Raw genomic sequence first — 15,819 nt, forward strand, 5'->3', positions numbered from 1 at the left:
TTAGCACTTTCTGCAGAAATAGGTGCTTCTGGGGGGAGCGAAGCACTTCCTCTCTACTCTCTCAGGTAGGAAGTGTGTTCAGGTAAGTAAATGCTGCCTTAAAACACGGCCATCAGGTGACCAGATGGCTCCTCACGGGCTTCCATGTGCCCCATGGTAAGTTTATTAGCAGCCACCACATGATATGTGTATTATGCTTAGAGTCAGACGAAAATCAAGAATTAAAGCCAAAGCATATTGGTATTTTTGCTTTAAGCTCAAATCCCAGGCAGAGAGCCTTTAGCAACATAGACTCATCATATAGCTAGATGAGGGAACTTGGTGCAATCTTTGCCTGGCTGAAGTCTGTTAAGTTAATCTGCTGTACTCCACAAAATAAACCCAGTTATACTATAACCATCCTGTGTCTAACATGAATATAAACACATTCAAGTATATGTGTACAGAATACAGAATCACAAAATATCCAGGCTATGGCCATTGTATATAAAACAGTAAGTTCTCCAAATAATGTAGATAACAATTGACGAGATCACCATGATTGTATTGTGTTTCATACTTCTTCAGAAACAAATTGGGTCATTATTCATGGATAGCAGACATTAATCCCCTTATTGACTCAAATGTCTTTCAAAACTTTTTCTTCCTTTCAGGAACATGTTAATCCTGTAAATTGTGGCTCCACGGCATGCACCTAGGCATTTGGGTTCTTCAGCCTAAAAGAGCTGTGATCCTAAAGTGAAGAGTTTCCAGATCATGAGCAAGGGGCGCATATATTGAAATGCCAAGACCTACCGAAGCTGCTAGGGGCAACAGGGATAACATGGTGCTGAAAGGAGGGGGGGGGGATCTAGAAAGACACCAGATTATATTGAGATGTTCCTGTTGGTTCTCATGTAAGTAGTTGTACTTATGCAGCAATAATATCACTTCCCATTGTCACATTTGTATACTGTTGTCCATTAGTCAAAAGTACATCACATCTCTTATCTAGCTTTAATCCTAACAACAACCCTGCAAAGTCAGTGGTCAGTTGGCGGGATACACCACCACTCAGTGAGAATCACAATGTACACTCAGAATACCTCCACAGACACCAATGAGTGGATGCAATGAGGCATTCTAATAATAATAATAACTTTTATTTATACCCCGCCCTCCCCGGCCAGAGCCGGGCTCAGGGTGGCTAACACCAGTAAAATTACAGTAAAAACATAACAGGAAAAGGGGGAAAAAACAATTTAAAATACAGGTTAAAATGCAATTTAAAATGCAGCCTCATTTTAAAAGTAGCCCATAGATCAAAACCATAAGGGGAGGGAAACATAAGGATCAGACCGAGTCCAAACCAAAGGCCAGGCAGAACAGCTCTGTCTTGCAGGCCCTGCGGAAAGATGTCAAGTCCTGCAGGGCCCTAGTCTCTTGTGACAGAGCGTTCCACCACGTCGGGGCCAGTGCTGAAAAGGCCCTGGCCCTAGTTGAAACCAATCTAATCTCCTTGAGGCTCAAGACCTCCAAAGTGTTGTTATTTGTGGACCTTAAGGACTTCCGCGGGGCATACCAGGAGAGGCTGTCCCATAGGTACGTGGGTCCTAGGCCTAATGTTCTTCTGCTATTCTATTCTGCTCCTTAAAACTTTAAAGGTGCACTTTTAGTTCACCATTTCCCATCTTTATAAACCTCCCTCATTCACAGACTTGCAGGTGTCTGCAGGTGTCTCTTCCCCACCCCCACCCCCAATAGATTTTTACTTTTATTTTCCAAAAGTGATTTATTTCCCAGAACTTTTGAGCAAATACCATTCACCCATTTAGATAGATGTGACAGGAGATGCCTTCTGCAAACCTTCACAGGACAAACAAAATCCATTCACCCCTAACTGGGGTTTTGGATATCTTTTTGATCCAAGAGGAGTAACAGGCTCGGAGGTGGAACTTATTCTCCACCAGTTCCAATGTGAAATGACTCTACCTAAACATTAGGAAGAACTTCCTGACAGTAAGAGCTGTTCAACAGTGGAATTTGCTGCCAAGGAGTGTGGTGGAGTCTCCGTCTTTGGAGGTCTTTAAGCAGAGGCTTGACAACCATATGTCAGGAGTGCTCTGATGGTGTTTCCTGCTTGGCAGGGGGTTGGACTCGATGGCCCTTGTGGTCTCTTCCAACTCTATGATTCTATGATTCTACCAGTCTGAAAAATATTTTTAAACCTTGATTTCCACTGCTTAATGGAGAGCAGAGTCCAGCCATTCTTTTCCTTGCTAGCCAGACAGAGAAAGCCTTTGTGAAACTGGGCAAACATGGAATTCCACAGCAATGCTTCCGGTATAGTGCCTTTCCATTCCATTTGATTTATTGTGGAGAGTAGCAAGAGGTTGGTAATGACAAGCAGAGTTTTCTTCTGCCTTGCCTTGCTATGCAGATAAGTAGAATTTAAAGAGACGGTGAGTGGCATTTCTCCTTATTGCTTAATTGAAAGTACTGGTTTGCTCAGCTTTTTTTTTTTTTAAGGATGCAAGCAGAGAAGGCAAGAGTGGAGTAACAGGGACCCCAGGCCAGAAGCTCCCAAATGGCAGGAGGTCCCAATGGGTGTATTACTTCACATGGAGTGACCCTCCAGAAACATGTCACGTTTTCTGCAGGGCCGTGGCAGTCCCATAGAGATCAGGGTTGCCAACTGTGTGAGAATTCTTGTACACATATGAGAATACCAGGGCTGTGTATACACCATACATTGAAAGGACATATGCACTCTGCAAGGAATTCTGGGAACTGTAGTTTACTCCTCATGGAGTTACATTTACCAGCACCCTTAACAAACTACAGTTCCCAGGATTGGGGGGGCGGGGGAAGTGCTTTAAACATGCTCTAAAACAGGCATAGGCAAACTCGGCCCTCCATATGTTTTGAGACCACAATTCCCATCATCCCCGATCACTGGTCCTGTTAGCTAGGGATTATGGGAGTTGTAGTCCCAAAACATCTGGAGGGCCGAGTTTGCCTATGCCTGCTCTAAAGGTATGGTGCAGCGACGTTCTCCCTACAAGGCACAAAATACACACACATATATACACACAAAGCTTTCCCAAGGTTTTCGCTTCTGCCAGCTACAGAAGGTGGCTTCGCTTTTCCTGGTGTGGAAATGTACCATAAAGGTTATGTGCTGGAAGCCAGTCACCATTGGCTCCAGCCACTCCCCTGTGAGCTGCCTGTGACAAGAGTTCGTGGGATGTGGAAGCAGTTGGCACAAAAATAGGGGTTTGATTCCTAAAAGGTAAAGGGTAAAGGTACCCCTGACCGTTAGGTCCAGTCGTGGCTGACTCTGGGGTTGCGGCGCTCATCTCACTTTACTGGCCGAGGGAGTCAGCGTACAGCTTCCGGGTCATGTGGCCAGCATGACTAAGCCGCTTCTGGCGAACCAGAGCAGCACACAGAAACGCCGTTTACCTTCCTGCCGGAGCGGTACCTATTTATCTACTTGCACTTTGACGTGCTTTCGAACTGCTAGGTTGGCAGGAGCAGGGACCGATCAACAGGAGCTCACCCCGTCGCGGGGATTCGAACTGCCGACCTTCCAATCGGCAAGCCCTAGGCTCTGTGGTTTAACCCACAGCGCCACCCGCGTCCCTTTTGTTTGATTCCTATGCGTATGTGTCAGGGGCTCAGGAGCAGAGGCACAGGAAAGGGAGGAAATAGAGAGCGAGGGGGAGGAATCCGAAGGAAATGTTAGCGATGACAGCGGTCCGAGGTCTCTGAGTCTTTCCAGCGAATCGGAAGATTCACAGAAAGGGGCTCCCATGGTCAGAGCAAGGGGGGTGCCTAGGGGGACACCCCAGGAAGAAGGGGCCAGAGGGGACTCAGAGAGCAGCAGTTGGAAATCAGGACCAGCTTCCCCACCAGAGCGCAGTAGGGGGGAGGAGTCCCAGGTATCGGGATCAGGAGGCTCACCGCCAGCGGGAGGAGAGGAGTCAGGATTGGCCACGCCTCCATCGGAGAGCGAGGAAACGGTCAGGAGGAAGGTGGAAGGCTGGGCGCGCGCCAAGTTCAAATGTACAGGAGGGCGGCGCAGTGGGCAGCCCGGATAGGGAGCCAGGTCCCAAAGCCCGCCGAAAGGAGGGGGAGGAGTCAGGGGGGTCAGCGTCAGAAGAGTCCAGAAAGGAGGAGACCCCGGGGGGCAGAAGGACCCAGAGGAGAAAGGAGAGACGGAAGAGGTGGAGTAAGGTTAGAGTCTTAAGCTGGTGTACAGGGGGTGGAGACTCAGATGGAGCTTCGCCGGTCTAGCCTCTAAGACGTAGAGCTGGGGCGCTGCGGCTTGAAAATGGAAACTGTACTTCAATAAAGACTTTTGTACATTACTACCGGCTAGCGTTGGTCATCTGTGAGCTGGGACCTGGAGCCAGCTCTGACAGTATGTTAAATAGACTGCCTGGTATAACCCTAGGCTTAGAATAGGTGGGAAACATTTTCTCTTTGGGGAAAATGGGCTGATGAATCCGTGCCTTAAATTGGGGAAGCGATGAATTCCTCCCCTTTCCTGATCTGTGGGAAGTACACACCCTCCCATCAGCTGCAAGCTGGCAATATTTGTAATTAAAACCTCTGTTTACTACTTTGCCCTGGAGCACTAAGTGTCTCAGAACACCCTGCATTGTCAGAGGACTTTAAAGACTTCTGAACAGCACCCTGAGCCAGTGATCATGTTTTTAACCAAACCCTAAAGGTACAAGGTTCAACCAGATCTGGAGGGACTCAGAGCAGAATGGAATGGCAAACATGAGCATCCAGTTCATATGAGGCAATAGAGCAAAACATTGGCCTCTGTCGTGCTGCTTTCAACAGACATTAGAATGTTTTTGATACTATAAAATTATGTCCAGAGTTTATTTGACTCCATGATGCCTTTTGGGGGGGGGGGAGGGAATTATCTAGCACCCTAAATGCAAGACTCAGGGTCCATCTACACTTCCCATGTCCCATGGCTAGAAAGGTCCAAGATCTTTTCTGCTTTCTAGCCATGGGTCCAAGAGATTTTTCCTTTGCCCCGCTCCTTTCTTGGGGAAAATCCACTCTTTAATGCTAAATCAGAGCAAGCGTCAATCCGGAGAAAACCCTTGTTGCTGTTTGCGCTGATTGAGCGCTAAAAAGTGCTTTTCCCTGCGGGGGAAGCAGTGGGACAGGAGGAAGAGGGGATAGCAAATAGAAGACAAGAATGCACAATCTCTGATACCAGCATATAAAATGATATGGGTAACGTAACTCCTCCCCCCCCCTTTCCTCTTTATCTATACAGTATGGATCATCTCCAGAGCCTATTAGTTATTCTTAACATGGATATATTTTACTTAGTCTTCAACTTAGAGCCTTGCCTGTATCTGTCTTACGTGAAACTTAGAATAATAGAATTGTAGAATTGGAAGGGGGCGTGAGGGTCATCTAGTCTAACCCCTTGCAAAGCAGGAATCTTTCACATCATATGGGACTCGAACCCAGGATCCTGAGATTATGAATCTCACGCTCTGCCAACTGAGCTATCCAGCCTCAACTGGGTTGTCCATTTCAATTACCTCTTTTATGCCTCTTTCTTGGTACATAATGTATACCACATTTCAATTATGGTATAGTTGCATTTTGTTTTTATTCTGTTGTTATGCCATTTTAAGGAAATATATTCTGTGACGGGCGGTCTTCTATTTGTGCCCACAGTATTCTTTTGTAATAAAAAAGAAAGAAAGAAAGAAAGAAAGAAAGAAAGAAAGAAAGAAAGAAAGAAAGAAAGAATACTGACTTCTCTAGCATTCATAAGCATTCATAAGCAAAAGCTGGGTTGCAACAATCTGTTTGTTGGCATTTGAACACCAGGATACTGTTCCAACCAGTGAGAGTGGTGTGAGGAAGAGCCGTGCTTCTGCAACTCACCCTTAGGTGCTGGTGTGCCACTGCAGCATGAGCATAAAGGTCACTGCCCAAAACTGTGAACCCATTTGCATTCATCTGCCTGTGTGTTCAGACCTCACAAATGCCCATCCTTCTCCAGTGACTATAAAAGGGTGTGAGTGTGTGTGTGTGTTTGGTGATCAGTGAATGAGAAGGTAGCCCTCTGGGTTTGCTTCCCCCGCAAAGGGTGTCCTGCTTAACACCAGAATGTCCCTGGTCCTCTCCTGCCTTGTGTATGTGGCACCTTTGAAATATTTAGGATTCTGATTGTGCCATTAAAGATTAAGTCAGTGCGCAGCAAGTCACATTCTGCCTTCTGGAATCAGCACAATAAATTCCAACTGTGGAGCTGCAGAGAGATGTATCTGCAGGCAAGATGTGGTCCTACATTTCCAGTGTTAGTTGAGGTGGCTACTGAAGCAGAATTCTGATCTGACACACAGCGATGTAAATCCAGAGCAATTTTTATGATTCCACTGGGGTTGCTTTCTTGTGGCATGGAAGTATCACAGACCTGAATCTGTTCTCCCAGAAAAGGTGCTTAATTTTGCATTTCAGGTCTCTCAGATCTTAATCTTTGTAGTAAAACATAGAATCATCGGTTCAATACAGGGCACCCTATTTGTGCCAGATGTACTGATTGCTGCTTGAACATCTACACAGCCTGGTAATTGTTTGCCCTGGATGGCTGTCACTGCTGCTGAGTATTCTATCCATTTCCTATACAGGACAAAAAGAGCATCTATCTATGTGCTTGTCTTAGAGGATCAGAGCGTAAAATCAAATGTTGAGATATATAATTTATTTAGCTAAGCCAGCAGTTCTTAACCTGTGGTTCCCCAGATGTTGGACTACAATTCCCATCATCCCTGAGCTCTGGCCTTGCTAGCTAGGGGTGATGGGAGCTGTAGTTCAACAACATCTGGGGGCCCACAGGTTAAGAAAGGCTGAGCTAAGCAATCAGTGGAAACATGTATCACTCAAGAGAGATACTAGCCACACCTGGATATGCCACAACATGGCTTATCATGACCATGCAGTTGTGCTGGATCCTAGAAAGGAGCTTGCCCAAACTTTGCTGCTCCCCAGGTTTCTTCTGGGCAGTGTAGAGTAGCAGCTTAGGGTGGTTTAGTACAGCATCCATCCAAACCCAGGATGGTGCTTAAGGTCTCTTCTCCTTAATCACAACCTGTAACCATAGGACAAACATTGACTACAAATTGCAGCTAAGGAGGAGAAACCTTAACCATGATGCTGGATTCAGAAGACACGAATATGGCAAACCTTGGTTTAGTTGCTGTGCCTCACTGGCCAGAAAAACTCAGCAGCTGCAATCTCCTTCTTGGGAGCCAGCACATCCTTGCTAAGCCATGGTTTAGCTTAGCATGACATGCAAGCAGTTAGAAAGGTCCTTCTGCAGTAGATGGAGAGAGTGGACCTCACCATTAGCATTAAAAAGGAAATGATAATACATTTTGAATGGGGCTAGCTTTAAATTTAGCTTTCAGAATTTGTCCCCTAAGCTATAAACTGGTGTGAGGTATAGGGGAGCAGGGGCAGGTTAAATTTAAATTAGGGGAAATTGTCTCCTCTTCCTGGTTAGAAATAATGGTGCAGTTCACAGAGTCTTGAGTCTTCCAGCTGTGTCCTGTGCTTCTATGATAATACAAGAAGTGAGATTTAATGATTGTATTGTTTAAATTGGACCGCTGGGTTTCACTGTTGCATGTTGCCTAAGGTGACTTTGAGCAAAGAGATAACTCATGCATTTTGTTTTTTAAAAAGGTAGATTAAAATAAAAACAATGTAATGTGAGACACCTACAAGGGAAAGGTGATTTCTGCCGTAAGCCATGAACCAGGCAGGTGGTTCTTGTACAGCAAACAAGGCAAGAATCACGTTCCAATAAAGGGCCCTTCAGATGATTTGTTTATTCAGCATTCATCCTGATTCCCTCACCCAAATTTTTGTAGTTGTTAGATAATTTATGGTTTTTAGTTGAGCCTTAATTCTGATTTGTTCATGGGACTGTCATAAAACAAGAGCATTCACCCTGATTTGTTTGCAGGTATTTACCTGTCTTCGTATTAATTGCCCTTCCATCCCAGATTTCAGGGCTTTCCCCATCACTTTCCTAACTGCGAAAAGTCTTTGTTACACTAGGGCGACAGAACACTTTAATCCACTTCAATTGCGCAAACCTAAATTTGCGGTGTGTGGTTGATTCCCTTCCACAAATAGTGATAGTCTAGGGGTACCCAAAGCAAGTCTGGCAAAGCAGAGACCATGAAAGGGCATTTATTGGGGTGGTTACATGCAAAAGGGAATCTCCTGACATCCTTTCAGTTGAGCATTTACCATCATTTACTGGGGTGGTTACATGCAATTCTGCTTTCAAGACCATTGCCATCTGTAAAAGTTTCAGGGCGGTGACACTGCTTGGTTTGCAATAGGTGCATGCCCTATCATTTCCTGCTAATATCCTGCAAACTTTCCATACCACAAATGTTTCACAGGAGGTGTGTTGTTCTGCTTTGGTTGTGCTATAGCACAAGGGTGCCCCCCCAGGTGGCATTTGGAGGCATCGCAGAACAACTAGCATTACACAATGATGTGTGGACAGTTCAGTATAAACCCATCAATAATGTACTTTTATTGCATTAACAACAGGCTGCAGATTATACCCCCCACCGCCAAAAAACAACAACCCTGCCTGGAGGGGCCCTGGCAAAGCAGTAGCATCCTAGATAGCTCCATATGGCACACTCAGGCAGAAGCATCCAATAATGTTGCTTCAACAGCAAGCAAAACCAGACTGAGCCTTAAATATAGTTGCAGCACCATCTGGGTGGCTCCACCCATCACCGCCATCCCATAAGCCGAGCCTCTTTGTTTGGAGGGCCTGAGCTGCTGTCTCAGTCATTGGCTGCAACATTAGCATGATGGCACTGGGACTTCTGAGCTGGAGTCCCCAGGGTTGAAGGACAGCTACTCAACTTTCTCCGGTCAGAGAGGTTCAAGCCAAATGGACTTCTTTTGTACTGAAGTTTCCAGGGCAGAGGAGAAAACTTTTAGGAGAAATCTCCTTTTGCCCTCTGATTCCTGGCCTGGCCACACTGTGTACGGGTGTGGGTGAAACTTGCCGGGCCATGCAAGTAAGAAACTGCCCTCTTACAAGGCTTGTTTTGCTGCAGCTCTAGGGTGGGCTTGTGGCCCGTTTACACAGTCAGAACAGAAACAAGGCTTTCCCCAGAACTTTACCACATTAAGCTTTAGGTTGTAAGGAAGAGAATGCAGGTTGGGCTGTCTTGCGTACGCACACACTTTCCCTGCACATAAACGAACAGCATACAAGGAGAAGGTGAGGCTGACCCCTTCACCCTGACATGCTAAATTTCTGTTTGCAGGGAGAGCTACCTCAACAACAGGGAAACTTGCAAACACACTCCTGTCACTCTGAAGCCTGGATGTGGGCGATATGTAAGAAAAATCTTACTCCCTGACTACTTGTATAAACTGAGGGCTCTTCTGGGCATAACTTGTTTTGTTTGTGATAGAAATGAAAAGCTATGCTAGGCACAAGCCAGCAATCCCATGGCAATGTCTCCACAGCACTGGTGAGAGCATGAGAACCTCAGGAAGCCTCCCTTCTTGGGACGGGTCTAAATTGCAGGGGGGTTGCGCTGCATTGGGGGAGGGAGAGTGAATTCTGCTCCTGCACACGGCAAACTGCTCTTTGTCTCTTTTGTACTTCACCCTATTGTGAGCTTGCTATCTGATTTTTCTGAATTGGCCTATGATGATGGGTTTTGCCTTAAAATATTGACTTCTTATAATACACTATTTGATAAATGAATGTTAATGTTCCTTTTAACAGCTGCCGACATTCAACTGAATTGGCAATTCACTTGCAGGAGTGGGGTTTAGTATAAGCGCTTGGCAGTGTGTGTGTGTGTGTGTGTGTGTGTGTGTGTGTGTGTGCGTGCACACACACACACACTTTTACTCAGCACTTTTCAATGTCTAAAATATTATTGGAATGGGAGACAAAGGATGAGCAAGTAAAATCCTCAGTGACATGTTGGGCAATAGATATTGGGCATAATGTAGAGATGAAAGCATGGGAACGATTGTGGAATATGGATATAAAACTTACAGCCTGTTATGGTCTAAGAGAAAATTATATGAAAATGATATATTGATGGTATCTAACACTGAGTAAATTGGCAAAAATGTATAAATCTAAATCAAATAAGTGTTGGAAATGTAAAAAAAAAAAAAGATGGTTCTTTTCATCATATGTGGTGGTCTTGTAATAGGGTTAAAGCTTACTGGGAAATGATATATAATGAATTGAAAAGGGTGTGTATGTGTAAAAACTACTGTTTACAGTTGGAATTGAGGGTGTAATGAGAGATCTGGTTTTTATTTCTAATTAGCTTAAAATGGGAGGCGGCAGCCTGCCCAGGGTGTTCTAGACTCCAAGAGCTCTCCAGCTCATAGTGGGGGCGGGGCGTATATTATTCCCTGTTTTCGCTCTGCTTGCAAACAGGGAAAATATTGCCAAGACACCATTAAGTCTCCAAGGTTATGTCAACCAAAATCTTTTGTGTTGCTCTTGGAATTTCTCACTTGTTTGGGGAAGTGGAGACTGTAACAACACAGTCTCTGCTGATATTCCTTCTCTCCTTCTCCCCGTCTCATGTAAGAAAAAGAGCTTATTTATTTTGGGGGCTGCCAGGAAAAGGGGTATCTCAAAGGCATGCTATGATGTCTTCTGTTGTTGATTTGTGTTCCTCAGCACAGCAGGGGGCCCCTGCCATTAAGTCGATGGTTGAGACGGGGATTCCTTGAGAGGTAGAAAAAGAGGGAGCAGGGCCAAGTTCATAGCACTTGAGACACACTGCACCATGTGACAAGTGAGGATTCAATTCTGCTGCTTCCCCACTCTTTTCTGCTCACAAACATGGGCTGAGTGGAAAATTGAGGAGCAGATTCCAAATTCTCCTGCCAGATTATGGATAATTTATCACTTTTTGCTGGGGCTCCTAGGCATTCCTCTCCACATATCTGTGTAATATTCGACTTGGAAAATAGAGCTGCAAGTCAGGGACACAGAGCTATGCCAGCAGTCTTTGGAGAAGCCTTCTGGTTGTTCAATCACCTGAGCTTGCAGCCCCAAGCGCCCATCTCCTCAGCACTATGATACTTCCATGGGTGCTTCTTAGACCTTCCTGGAATTTTTGATCCTCCCAAATGTCCAAGGGATGTGAGGTCTCTTGGGATCACCAGGAGATTCCACAACCATTGCGATCACTGAAAGAAGATTCCTTGTTCACCATAACAAAGCATGGTTAGGAAGGAGCAAGTAATGGTACAGGTATGTCCTAGTAAGCAGGTGGAGGAATGGCAAAAGAGGACACCTCTCAGCAAGACATCAGAATCGATGGCTGGAGAGAACTCTTTAATTCTGGATTCAACAGTCAAATAAGATTTTCCTCGAAAAGGGGGAAAACCATTAGGTTAAGCATGGTGTCATGTAGACAGTCCCCTAAACTTGCACATGTAAAGGCCACAGGCAAATAACTCTTAATAAAATATCTTATCGCTTAGAGGGCGAGTGGTACTGATGAGCAGGCCCTGAAAGGGGTTATCTTGAGGAAGAAGCCACTCTGGAGTTCAGAAGCTGGACAGCTCCCTTCTTAGGAAATCTGCCGCAGTTTTAGATTTGAAATTTTGCTCTCAAATGTGCTTCCCAGGTGCTGAATATTTGTTCACTCAGTCACTTCAGTTTAGGCTAGTTCTTTGATTGTTATTGATTTCTGTTATCCCCTGGGGAGGAAGTTGGGTGGTGCCTGCTGCAGTGTCTTGGAAGAACAGAAAACATTATCAAACCCTACATTTATGAAATCATTGCATTTTTATAAGCCGCCTTTGTTGGAAGGGGCCCAAGGCAATTTGCGGTTTTGAACGGTGAAAGCAATCAATGAAAAATATAGAACAGAGGGCAAACCATGGCTCCTTCATGAGCTAATGGCCTGTGTTTCTTCCTTCCGGGTATGTGGGTATGGGTACACACACACACACACACACACACACACACACACACACACACACACCTTCCTTAAGTGGCTCCAGGGGAGATTAGGGAAGTGACTGTCCCAACAGTTTTCTCAGCCTGATCCTACTCCCTGCCCGGGGTTCCTTCTTTTCGTTAAAAGCTAATGTGATATTACCACTAAAGTGGGTATTTTGCAAGCAGTCAGTCAATCTGGCTTCTCTTCCACGAGAAAGAGGTTGTTTAGGGGGCATTTTCGCAGTTAAGCTTCCCACTGACGAAAAACAAGTGGAATTATTTTTAGCTGCATATTTTAGCACTAGCTAAGGGCCTGTCGGTGTGACAGGCCAGGAGTGTAATTGAACCTCCCTCCTGACGGTCCTGCATGCCTTTCCTAGAGCCATCCCAACATCTTGTGGCAATTAATTGTGTAAGTTAATTATTTGTTGTGCGAATAAGTGTTTTCATCTTGTTTGCCCCGAGCCTTTGTTCCTGGTTCTAACTTGTCCTTCATTTTGTATGCAGGCAAAGCTTCCTTTCTAAAATTAATAGGCAGTCTTGCCAGAATAAGTATGACAGTACAAAGCCCTGGACATTTCTCCTCAGACTTGGTTTATTTTTCTCTCAAGTGTCCTGGAAAAAGTTCTCTGGCTGAAAGAGAATAAGAGTAAGGATTAGCCTGTGCCCTTTCAGAAAAACGATGAGCTTCTCCGTGTATGTTTTTCTAGATTTGGACACCTCGAATCATTCCCTAAAGGCACAGGGGGGCTAGAATTTTCATCTCCCAATCTGAAAGAGTAGCTTTAATGCTGCTTTGAAGTTGGAAAAGTGGCCTAGAAATAATTTAAATTCATAGCTAAATGCTTTGGGGAGAAAATCAATAAAAGCAGCTCCTCCTGTCACAACATCAGCCTCTGCCACAGAGCTTTCCTATTTAGTCAACCCAAAAGCTGTATGCATAAACAGGTGGGGACTTGCATAAAGTTCACAAATGGAGAGGGGAGGGTGTGCGTGTCTCTGTGTGCATGTGATAACTTCTCTTTGTCCCTTCCCCTTTCGCTCTTTCACATATATATTCATGCTGCTCCTATCCATATGCACCCTTCTCTCGCACACCATTCAGCGTAGCTCTCATAAACAAGTAGTATTTTGCACCGTCTGCTTACCAACACTTCGTTCTTGTTGCCTACACTCTTTTTCTGCCGAAACCCTTCCCACAAACAGCACAGTGCCCCATCTGTCTCTAGACTCTGTGGGCTGACCAAGTAAACACATGAGTCGTGCGAATGTTCATAAACATTCCGTGACACTTCAGCCGCTGAGCCAATGACTAAGGCTGGGGACTCATTTCAAGAACAGAAGCCAATGTCCTTACAGCCAATCACTGTAGAGGTTCTGCAGGCTGCAGCTTGTGTTTAGCTTTCTTTTGTCAGATTTGAAGGGGGGGCAGAAAATTAGTAAAACAGCTATGGTTTCTGCAAGTGTTCATATTCTGCACCTCATTAGTCTCCTTGCCCCCCACCCAACCGTAGCATGTGTCTTTAAAAGATATCCCAAGCTATGTTTGACCTCAAACAGATATCTAGACTGGGGCTGGTAGTAGCTGTAGTTGCTCTTGTTGTTGCTGTTATTTTTACACAGCAGCAACAGCAACAACAATGCTCTATGACCATCATTTCACAGTCGTGCTCTCAAACATAACATTGCAGTTGTAATACTGCCAGACTGAAGTTATATCTGTCTGTGTGTGTTTGCTAAGAAGCAGCTCTAGTTCTCTGCAGAGCTGCACATGTGAAAAAGGAGAGCAAAGAATCCAGTGCACATCCAATTTCCTCCTCTTCCTTGCAAGTAGCATGCTTGTTTCCCTCATGCCACTTGTGCAGGCGGCCCTGTGGACACGGTCAATAAGGAGCTGCTGGTGTCCTCTTGCATCCCCTCTGGCCTAATGACAACCTCTGGCAGCAAGCCAGGACTTTGCACAGAGGACACGGAGCGCATTGGAGGAGTTGGCGAAGCTTCTTCTCTGGTCTGCTTTGGAAACTGCCAGGCAATTGTGGATCTGGCTTTAAGAAGAAATAAGGACCACTCTCACTCCTCCTATGCTCCCTCTCCCTCCCTCCCCTTTTCTTTCTTTCCCTCCTGACAATCCCTCCCTTTCTCAGTGGTGCAAAGGATTTCTTTTTTTTCCAGAAAGCAGTGTCTCTGAGGAAGAGGGAGCGAAAGCGAGAGAGGGACAGGCTGCTTCCAGGATTCTGCTCGAGCCAAGATGGGAATGTAGTCTGTGGTATTTCACAGCGCAGCTTCTCAGATGAAACTAGAAGCGTAGAATATTTGCTACGAAAGAAGAAGAAAGAAGAGAATTGTACATCTCCCCACCTCCTGGGATCGCACAGGAAATTGTGAGGTTGTCTTTTCACTTAGTCAGTGCTGCACATTGTTTTGATATTTCTCCTTAGCCTCATCCCCCTCTCTCCCTCCCTTCTTTTAACTTCCAACTCCCATCTTTATTTCCACCCATCCCACACCCTTCTCTGGGCTAGAGGCTTTTGCTTTGACTGTGGGGTTTGCGCCGGAGAAAACTAGTGAGGAGGGGCTGAAGTATCTCTTCTCCGCTGGAAGTGGTAGACGACGATTTGTGCTGGTTACTTGAGCTTTTAACTGGGAATTTTTGAATTCCCTTCTTTGGATTGTCTGTCTGGACAAAAGAAGATTTTTCTCCTTTGGGGAAGTCAGTCAGAGAATAAGAGAGACGAGACCGTTTCCATGATGAGCTGGGGTGGATTGCAGATGGAACGGGGTTATATTTTTGGATTCTGTTGCCTAGTTCTCTTGGATCCAGGACAGGTTTGGACTGGGAATCCCAGTACCCAGAAACCTGAGCCAGAAGCACAAATTGAAGTCAACAGCAACACCAGCTTTGGCCCCACTTTGGAGGACACTGCTGTGGCCACCACTGAGGCCATACTTGGGGGCGATCGGTGCCTTGGTTATTACGATGTCATGGGTCAGTGGGACCCACCCTTTAACTGCAATTCTGGGATCTACAAGTTTTGTTGCGGGACCTGTGGTTATCGCTTTTGTTGCCAATTCACAACTGGGCGACTGGACCAAAGTGGCTGTACCAATTATGACAGGCCAGAATGGATCAACACAGGCCAACCACCACCTCAGGTGGACGAGACCCCCGAGAACCCCACACGGGACAAGACCAACATGATTGTATACATCATCTGTGGTGTGGTGGCCATCATGGTGCTGGTAGGCATCTTTACAAAGTTGGGACTGGAGAAATCACAGAGCCCTCAGGCAGAGATGACCATGTCCAGGTAAGACCCCCCCCCAAATACCCCATATCTCTGTCTTTTATCCCTTCTGTGTCACCTTTTGACTTTTTCTTTGCAGTGAATTTCGATAAACAACATGTCCAACTGCCTCCTGTAGCTCTGTCACCTCCTTTGAGGCTGACACTGAGGTCTACAAAGTCAACCAACATCTTTTCCTCTTCTCATCTCCTCACTCTGCCCCACACATACAACCTTCTTTGTCTTTAGGTCTAAGTCCTCAGAAGACAAAGAGAGGGAATGATATGGCTCTGGTGAATCATAAAGGAATTGTGCAAATGGGTGGGAATGAGAAGTTCAAGTAGGTGAAGCTTAGCAAAGAATGTTTCTTGAGAGTGGGAACTGTTAATTTTACTTAAGAGGCTGAAACCTAAGGGGCTAATTTCAAAAGAAAATGTAAGTTGTTATAAAATGTGGAGAGCAGCGGCGTAGCGTGGGTTGTCAGCACCCGGGGCAAGGCAAGTAATTTGCGCCCCCTAACCCGTGGAT

The 15,819-nt window shown here is 45.5% G+C and overlaps 1 protein-coding gene across 1 annotated transcript in view; it reads left to right on the top strand.

The window, feature by feature from the left end:
- Window positions 1-13,506: 13,506 nt before the first annotated feature.
- SHISA8 (shisa family member 8) overlaps window positions 13,507-15,819 on the top strand; it is a 32,241-nt gene continuing 29,928 nt past the window's right edge. Inside the window, exon 1 of the mRNA XM_028747164.2 lies at window positions 13,507-15,315. Within this exon, the coding sequence (XP_028602997.2) occupies window positions 14,753-15,315 (563 nt within the window). The 5' untranslated portion in view covers window positions 13,507-14,752. The remainder of the gene's footprint in view (window positions 15,316-15,819) is intronic.

The sequence above is a fragment of the Podarcis muralis genome, chromosome 10, assembly GCF_964188315.1.
Source record: "Podarcis muralis chromosome 10, rPodMur119.hap1.1, whole genome shotgun sequence".
NCBI classification, from domain to species: Eukaryota; Metazoa; Chordata; class Lepidosauria; order Squamata; family Lacertidae; genus Podarcis; species Podarcis muralis.